Source organism: Asterias amurensis, chromosome 20 (genome assembly GCF_032118995.1).
Source record: "Asterias amurensis chromosome 20, ASM3211899v1".
NCBI lineage: Eukaryota > Metazoa > Echinodermata > Asteroidea > Forcipulatida > Asteriidae > Asterias > Asterias amurensis.
The window spans coordinates 8,542,430-8,551,510 of record NC_092667.1 but is presented as its reverse complement, the minus strand read 5'-3'; the positions used below and the strand labels follow the sequence as shown (position 1 = coordinate 8,551,510).

Sequence of the window (9,081 nt, the reverse complement as noted above, 5' to 3'; positions counted from 1 at the left end):
GTGTGCGCACATATTCGCGATTTGTTTCACGACATTGCATACGTGTGCGCACATATTCGCGAATTGTTTCACGACATTGCATACGTGTGCGCACATATTCGCGAATTGTTTCACGACATTGCAAACGTGTGCGCACATATTTGCGAACTGTTTCACGATATTGTATACGTGTGCGCACATATTCGCGATTTGTTTCACGACATTGCATACGTGTGCGCACACGTTTGCGTTATGCGATGTCCCTTCAGGGCCACCATAAACATGAAAACATTACTCTGAAAAACTCGATAGTTAGCAAACTTCTAAACCCAGGTATTAGTCAACGACCCCCACCTTCCCCGATACTTCTCCTAAAATCAAATGAAGCATTTATGTCACCCAACACCAAACCACGACAATTCACGTCCTTTGTAAGATAATCAAATTTGTATAGTTTATTTCGTTGTATCAAAAGGTAACCTTTAAAAAAATTCTTATTTTAACAATAATAAAGTCTACAAACATACCTCATCCGCTGCATTAAAAGTTAGTACTATAAGGCAATATTGTTCATACATACATACTCGTTCCATGATGTTATAGTTTACCAGTTGTTTACCATTAGAAACTTTGTATTATTGTTAATTAGCTAATGTACACATTGTTTCAATATAATAATCGACAAAAAAAGTAATTGTCTACAAAGAATCTAATGGTATGATAAAATATTCATTTTTTTTTTTTTTTTTTTTTTTTTTTTTGTGGGGGGGGGGGGGACACCAGAAATAACCAATTAAACCTTCTTTACTATAATTGCTTCTCTTCACCCAGGGGTACAAATGGGTACATGCGAGGTTGATATTGTGGATGAAAAAACCTTTGGAGCGATATAAACTGTTGCCCAGGTTGTATACTCCCAAGGGAGCTGAAAAACATTAAAAGGGATGTTATTGGCCCCATGACCAGGGCACTAATGTAAGGCGCATTGATACGGTTATTATGAAATGCGCTATATAAGAATTGTTTATTATTCTTTTAGTTTTACAAACATCATGCATGTCAACCATAATATCAAAAACTTTGGTGTTGTGTTCTTTTCGGGAACATTAATAGTACATTGTTGTCAAGGTTGTTGATATATCTTGTCATGCGCTGATATTGACCATTAACAATCTAAATAAACATTCAGTTTTATGGGACTATTCCTGTTTCAAAGTTAATACACATCAAAACTGTTGCCATGGTTAGGTTCGGACTACATGTATTAGTACAAATTACAAGGTAATGCGTGATTTCAAGTTAACTCAATGAGTATATTTCTTTTGAAAATTAACAGTTCTGTTGTCAATGTATTCTTACATTTTTGCATGGAATTAACCATCACAATTAGCGTCAATCAGGTAATGATATTTGGTCTTTGGTAAAAAAGTAAGATGATTTTATCAAGTACAAAGGCAAGGAAGGTATTTGAACGTTCCCATTTCTCTCACACAATCCTCTTCTAATGTTCTTGCTACACCACTCGCAGTATTTCAGAGGATGTCTCTTCGTTGCTGCATTGCCACATCTTCTGCGACAATGATCAACTGGGTACTTTTTTGTAAGACACACAACTCAATGTCCACAAAAATTCTACAGGTAAATTATACATTATACCTGCACATCTTCATTGTCAGTGAGGAGGGATTCAACTCATGGCCAACAACTTGATATACAAAAGGTATCCAAACCCCTTGACTGAATGGTCACCCAAATCTCCAATTCATCTCCAAGCTAGTGATAGGATTTTTAAACCGAAAAGAGTTCTAGACCTTCTAAACAATGACATGAACAAAGAACATTGCTGTTATGCAAATATGATCATGTGACTTATTAACATAAAATGTCAGAACTGCTCACTAAACACCAAATAAATAGCAAACCAATTTCTGCTCAGGTCCAAAGTGAAATCATGGAAGCTCAATTCTGATCTTTGAAACCTAATGTCCTTTTTCCAGAACGCCCTGTAGTGGTATCTATATTATGTCCACAGTACTCAATATTACTCACACAAACCCTTTTATTCACCCAAATAAGCCCAAGTCCCATAGTCATTTCGTAAAGTTAAGAAATTCTTCAAACACAATTGCATGCAGATAAAAATCATTCAAATATATGTATTTACATAGGCAGATATCAAGGGGAAAAACACCTTATGTTTAACATCCATGAAAAATTGTATGAAAAGAGCCAGATGATGAAATGACATATCAAGAGAATAGCAAGTCTTATTCATAAATTCTACAATGAGTTTTAAAAGAGAAGATGAAGTGTTTTCTTTTAGCAATATTTCTTCAAATTCATACAATATTACAAAAGCTAAATCATGATTGCGGCACCAGGTACTTTTGGATTATTATTGATATAATAACTACTTTATAAAACTGACAAACTAATCTAAAGTCAATCAATACCCGACAAATTGACGCTCTTAACTACTTGCAACTGTCAGTTTTCTTTGGCACTTGGATAATGGAATGATGAGATTGCCATAAATTTAAAATATATTGATGTCCGTCTACTTTTTGCTCTAAACTATGCTTTCTAGTCCTGAAATTTCTTTAAACCAATACAAGACAAAAATTTGTACCTCATTTAAAAAATGCAATATGTTTACTTTCTACCATGTATTTTAGAAAATAGCATTATTGTATACATAAAGTTTCAAACTATATAGCACAGAATTTTGTTGTTTTCTTTTGCATGATTTTTCAAAATGTTTAGGAAAATTAAAATTGAGAAATAGACAAAACTGAACACTGAACAACTTTGATTTAATCCAGGTTTCATTGAATTTCTACCTTGTCACTTTGCACCAGTTTAGAGAAGTTTATACATGTTGGGACTTTGTACATAGACCTTTTATGCCAAATTGCTACAGAGTCTCTTTACAGTCCAAAATTAGTTAGGACTCTCTATCAAGCAACCTGAACTGGCCTGCATTAATATTCAGCCCTAGCCGAACTTACACAGGACCTTTCAAACCAGGGATACTCCACACAACAGTTCAATTTGGACAGACAGTTATTTCAAATTCCTGTACTTCTAAATTCGTTTACAAGCAGTGCACTTTATAAAGCACCATAAGAAATGCAAGATCTTAAGAGGAGTATTTACAATAAAGACGAGTTGAGCCTGAATCACATAGCATCTCCCATGCCGTCTTCAACACCCGCTCCATCCGATTTCATGGAACTGAAGCTGAGAACTGGTTCTTTCATCTCGTCAAAGTCATTCCTGGGTTTCCAGATAGCTGATGTTGTGGAGGGATTACCACGACCGATACTAGAAGGGTGAGGAGAGAAAGATTTCAGGCTAAGTACCGTCTACAACAGTACACTCAAATAAACAGATGCGCAAGATCAGTATACTCAGAGTAACAGGTGTACTGGGTTCTGTAGTAAGGAATGGCAACTACCTTCAAGATTGATGTCCGACAAGTCTTCATAAAAGTTGAACGAAACATTGGGCCTAACATCACTGTTTTCGAAAAAATTGCCCTTTAAAGGCAGTGGACACTATTGGTAATTGTCAAAGACTAGCCTCCACAGTTGGTGGGTCTCAACATATGCATAAAATAACGAACCTGTGAAAATTTGAGCTCAATCGGTCATCGAACGTGCGAGATAATAATGAAAGAAAAAACACCCTTGTCACATGAAATTGTATGCGTTTAGATGGTTGATTTCGAGACCTCAAGTTCTAAATCTGAGGTCTCGAAATCAAATTCGTGGAAAATTACTTCTTTCTCGAAAACTATGGCACTTCAGAGGGAGCTTTTTCTCACAATGTTTTATACCATCAACCTCTCCCCATTACTCGTCACCAAGAAAGGTTTTGTGCTAATAATTATTTTGAGTAATCACCAATAGTGTCCACTGCCTTTAACCCCTGTATATACTTCCGACGAATGCGATTGCCACACATTTTGACAACACAGATGTTGTCAGCTGTGGGATTGTGCTTTTTATTCTAACAAAACCACTTCACAGAATGGCGCTCCCACAAATGACACACAGGAGTGATGGTGTCACTGGGATTTTTGCAAAACTTACTTCAAAGCAACACAAAAGGGTGTTCAAAATTAGGTGTCTGAATACAAATTAAAAGCTGTTTAGTCTTGTGTTAACTAAATTTCTTTACTAATTGAACACTTAAAAAATGGTTTAGCAAAGCTCAATTAGTGTGGTTTTCATTCAGACTGGACTTGAAATAAAATCCCTCATTTAAAGCTTACTTTTTGTTTCTTCCCCTCAGGTAGCCAACAGCGATTATGATAATGACCACAACAACAGTGCCCAGGATAAAACCTATAACCAACATGACGGCTCCAGAAACACCACCTGGAAATAACAACAATTATTGATGTATGAGGAAAAAAGTTGTAAGAAAGTTGGCAGAGAGCAACATTTGATTTGTAGTTATTGCTGTTATTGATATCTGGGTATGAAACTAAAGGATACCTTAAAAATTAACTTAATCAGTTTTGCATTCAGGTACCTCTGCAAGTTAATTCATTGAAAAATGACATTAATTATGAACATTAAATATTAATAAAATCGGTGTAAGTTTGAAACAAAAAAATCCTGCTAATTATAAAGGTGCTTGCAATGAACCATACTCTTTCATGATGAATATTCTGTTTTTTTACATCAAGCATAAGGGACTTTAGATATTTCATCAGACATGTACAAATGACAAAGCATGGCAGAGTGTGCTTAAAGGGAGGGTACACGTTTGGTAATTGTCAAAGACCAGTTTTCTCACTTGATGTACCCCAACATAAGCATAAAATTGTGAAAATTTGAGCTAAATTGGTCATCGAAGTTGCGAGAAAATGATGAGAGAAAAAACACTCTTGTTGGATGAATTTGTGTGCTTTCAGATAGGAATAAAAGACTTCTGGCTAGAAGTCTTTTAATATTTTAGTGAGAAATAACCTCTTTCTCAAAATCTATGTTACTTCAGAGGGAGCCGTTTCTCACAATGTTTTAAACTATCAACAGCTCTCCAATTCTTGTTACCAAGTCAGTTTTTAAGTTAGTATTTATTTTGAGTAACTACCAAACGTGTACCTTCCCTGTAAGGAAACAAGCATCATTGCCTGCCAAGCCAAGATTAAAAAACAACATTCTCTGAATGGCAAAACTAAAACATGATATTATACCAAAAGGCCCCTTGCATACATGTATAAACTCACAATCTCAAACAGTCCTAACTGAGTTCAAATGAAGACCTATCATTGGCTGATAGTTGTGTGTGGCGATTACTAACATGTGCATTTCGTTTGTTTGTCCTCAGCGATGGCAGTGTTTCCAATCAGTCCATAGCATCTACCAGAAAGATCATCAGCCTTCTGATAGAATAATTATGAAATACTCTTGTGTTTTTTAATGAATGCACTCTGCCCAAAACCGTTGATGGACCTGTTTTTGATATGTTATTTGAAAGCTCGACATGACTTTGAACGAGGAATCTGAAAGACTAAATTCAACATTCTTGAAAACTAGACGACCAAACTTAAAAGACACCTTCCCTCCAAAAAAATGTACAATCCCTGTTTATGAGGACTAAAATAAATATTTTCTTCTAAATACGTATCTGCTTTGCAATATTTGTTTATTGAGATCCACAAAACTAGAACGAAAAGACTCTTTACAAATCCCTGATGTGCCCTACTTTTTATTCTACTCAAAGAAACATTCATCAGATTGAAAAGAAATAACCCTTCATATATTAAAATAAAGTTTCGTCATAGATAATGTTAGTGTCCATTTACACCCCTTACCAATATTCTGCCTTTTCATTGGTTTAGAGCGCGTCACATACTGTAATATGTCATAATTTCTGTATTCGCGCCGTCCGTGGATTGTAGCATTCAGGTCTGTAACTTAATAGTACAGTATTTAGAAATGTTTGGGGTGTTATAAAACAAATATTGACTGCTTTTACTCATGCAATGGTTACAACTATGACTCCCTCGGTGATCCCCAAAGCGTTCTATTTTCCCGAGGCGAAGCCGAGGGAAAATAGAATGCTCCGGAGATCACCTCGGGAGTCATAGTTTTAACCATAGCACTTGAAGCAGTCAATATTTGTATACTAGCTTCAATGAAAGGTCACTTACCATCTTTTGGTCCAACTACTGGTTGTTTCTTAGCTGAGCAGTTGGCAACTCCTATAAAGACAAAAGGTCAAGATAATTCAAGCTCAAAGTTTTGAACTACATGAAAACATAAACAAAGCGCATCAGCTTGATCATATAACCTGTACTGGTGCAGCTCCAGTGGCTCCAGATCCAATGTCATCTCTAGAACAAAACTTGTTTTTGGTGGTCGCGTTTTGAGATATCGCCGGAAAGTTCAGAGTAAATATATTCAAAAAGGAAGATAATCCCTAATAGAAATATATCATCTGAGAGACGTATCTGACAGCAACACTTCTCAGATTCAAATTAAGGGCATAAAAGCAGACATCTTTCGAAAAAATCCACATTGCTTTGAAGTGAAACATTTCTTTAGTGTATGAGCTGTATAATGGAATGCCACCATTGGAAAATGCCAGCATTGGAAAAAGCAAGATTGTGCGGCCTATGTGCACACGTGACATATTAATTTGCCAACAGGATAGTACAAACATTTCAACTTGGTTCAATCTTTAATAAAAGTTTGTAGTATTACAGCTTGCTTTGATAAACCAGAATCAAGAGCCAGACTTACTTTGACATTCTGGAATGGGTCTTGACCATTCACAACCTGCAATGCATTGTAAGACACTTTCACCAACGATCTCATAGCCTGGGTCGCACTTAATCTCAACAGTTGATTGAACCTCATAAGAAGTTGCATCTCTGCTGTAGCTACCATGCATTACAGCACCTGGCAGTTCACAAGCCACTGTTCACAGGAAACAAAATACATACCAAATAACATTTACAATTTATATACAGGTAAAGCATCCAGTTGTGGAGTTTGTTGGCTAGTTCATCGGCCTCAAGTCTGACGGCTGAATCATCAGAGTATAGGTTCGATTCCCGATCACAAAAATTATGTCCTTGAGCAAGGCACTTATTCTAGTCCAAGTCATGACACCTGTGTCATTAAGAAAGACACTTAACCATGATGCTTCGTCCTTTGGACGTAAAGCCGTTTGTCTCGTGTGTTGTGTAATGCATGTAAAAGAACCTAGTGCACTTATCGAAAAGAGAAGGGGTTCACCCTGGTGTTCCTGGTGTGATTGGCAGCATATTGCGCCACTAGCACCTTGTAAACCATTACACGGTGCTACAAAGGAATAGGTCTCATAATTAAAAATGTAGCTCGATCCACATACATGTACCTTGCAGGAAAAAATACCGAGCGCTTTGATACAATACGTCCCTAGCGGTGGTGATTAAAGCGCTTTATCTTCAAGTACGCAATAATCCTCCAATCAGATTGGCAGAATGGAGTGGTGATAAAAACCTATATTGCACAGCTGATATCACTACAAGCTGTGCTTTTTGATGGGTTCCTCTACAGTTTCACTCCCTGTTTACATAATACTGTATTGTATTTGACTGTTATAATTGAGAATACTGTGGAAATAAATGAACTGAACTGAACTGAACTGAACTGAACTGAACTGAACTGAACTGAACTACCATGCGTCTTGTGTGTTCTATGTCACGCGCCAAGTTTGCTTGAAGATAAATACGTTATCACACCTGGACTCATGGAAATACGTAAAATATAGGGCGTCTGCGTCCCATATCCAACTCGGCTATCTCGGCCTCGTTGGATATGGGACACAGAAGCGCTATATTTTTCCGCGCTTGTGTGATAACTTATACACGATGTGACCTCTGACATCACACGAAAACCATAACATGATTCGCACGCATACCGCCGTGCAAAACCTTTGTGTTTTGGCAGCCAGCTAGAAAGTGTACGCAATCTTACTATGACTACGCAACTCAGTGCCCGGCGAAACATGACGTTTATAGTGTTTTGTCAACAGAGGGCGGTTTGAATGAGGGCGGTTTGAATGTAAACATAGGTCACATCGTCTATAATATAGGAACCAAGTATTAATTACCTTTACATTCTGCAACAGCCTCAAATACTAATCCACTACATGTGTATCCTCCTACAGTATGCTGACAGTCCCCAAGTTTCTCTTCTGAACCAGTACAGTTAACATTAGACCAGTGAATACTGCCTTGAGCACGAGCAGGCTGAAGTCCCTTTTGCGTTCCTGTAATATCAATAGAAGAAGGGGATGGGGTTAAAAGTTTATAAAGACAAACCAAAGTCCATATAATAAAGGTTATTATTATCATGAGCTTAATCATACAAAGGTTACATCGTGAGCTTAATCATGTATGATTCTACATTGACTCAGGTACTAAAGAAGTACCACAGGACTCAATTTCATAAAGCTGGTAAACAAAAGGGTTCCAGATTGACGCAATCAAAATAAACTCAAAGAATTAATGAGACAAAAATCGATGACAATGACAATACTTTTTATCGTTTGTTGTTGTGAACACTGAATTTTATGAATTCATCACAAATTCATCACAAGTTGGTTGAAGACTTCTACTGAAGACAATATGATGAATTCCTCCTAAACAAAAGCTTTCTGATTTATATCCCCGCATGAATTAAATAAAACAAAAACAAAATTTACAAAATTAAGTAAAAGCTAAGTTTCAGTTCTTGTGACTTTACAAAAATAATTGTGTTAGTGATCAATTTTTGAACTATGTTTTTTTCTACCAGACTTAGTTAGGGGTTCGTGTCTCATGATTCAAGATGCAAGATTTGAGATTTACAATCCATGGAAAATAGTAGAATCAGGCCTACATCTAGGCCTACGACTACAAGTCTTTTTTAGAATAATTCTGGTTTACATTTCAAGCTTTTGTATATGGGTCTTGTTTTTAAAACGCGGCATATGGAATGTCATGTTTTTATATCATGACGAAGAATAAAAAATAAATGAATGAATGAATGAATGAGAACATCCTATCTTTTGCACCATTCTCGTTTCCATATAAACCAAATAAAGGCCAGATGTAAA

General features: G+C 36.4%; 1 protein-coding gene across 2 annotated transcripts in view; it reads right to left on the bottom strand.

The window, feature by feature from the left end:
• Nucleotides 1-745: 745 nt before the first annotated feature.
• Nucleotides 746-9,081, bottom strand: part of LOC139952194 (scavenger receptor cysteine-rich domain superfamily protein-like) — a 43,669-nt gene continuing 35,333 nt past the window's right edge. For both annotated transcript variants that reach the window (XM_071951244.1, XM_071951243.1), the window contains exons 15-19: nucleotides 8,095-8,253; nucleotides 6,738-6,914; nucleotides 6,146-6,196; nucleotides 4,256-4,361; nucleotides 746-3,303 (exon numbers count right to left, since the gene is read on the bottom strand). In XM_071951244.1, the coding sequence (XP_071807345.1) occupies nucleotides 3,159-3,303; nucleotides 4,256-4,361; nucleotides 6,146-6,196; nucleotides 6,738-6,914; nucleotides 8,095-8,253 (638 nt within the window). In that variant the 3' untranslated portion in view covers nucleotides 746-3,158. The remainder of the gene's footprint in view (nucleotides 3,304-4,255; nucleotides 4,362-6,145; nucleotides 6,197-6,737; nucleotides 6,915-8,094; nucleotides 8,254-9,081) is intronic.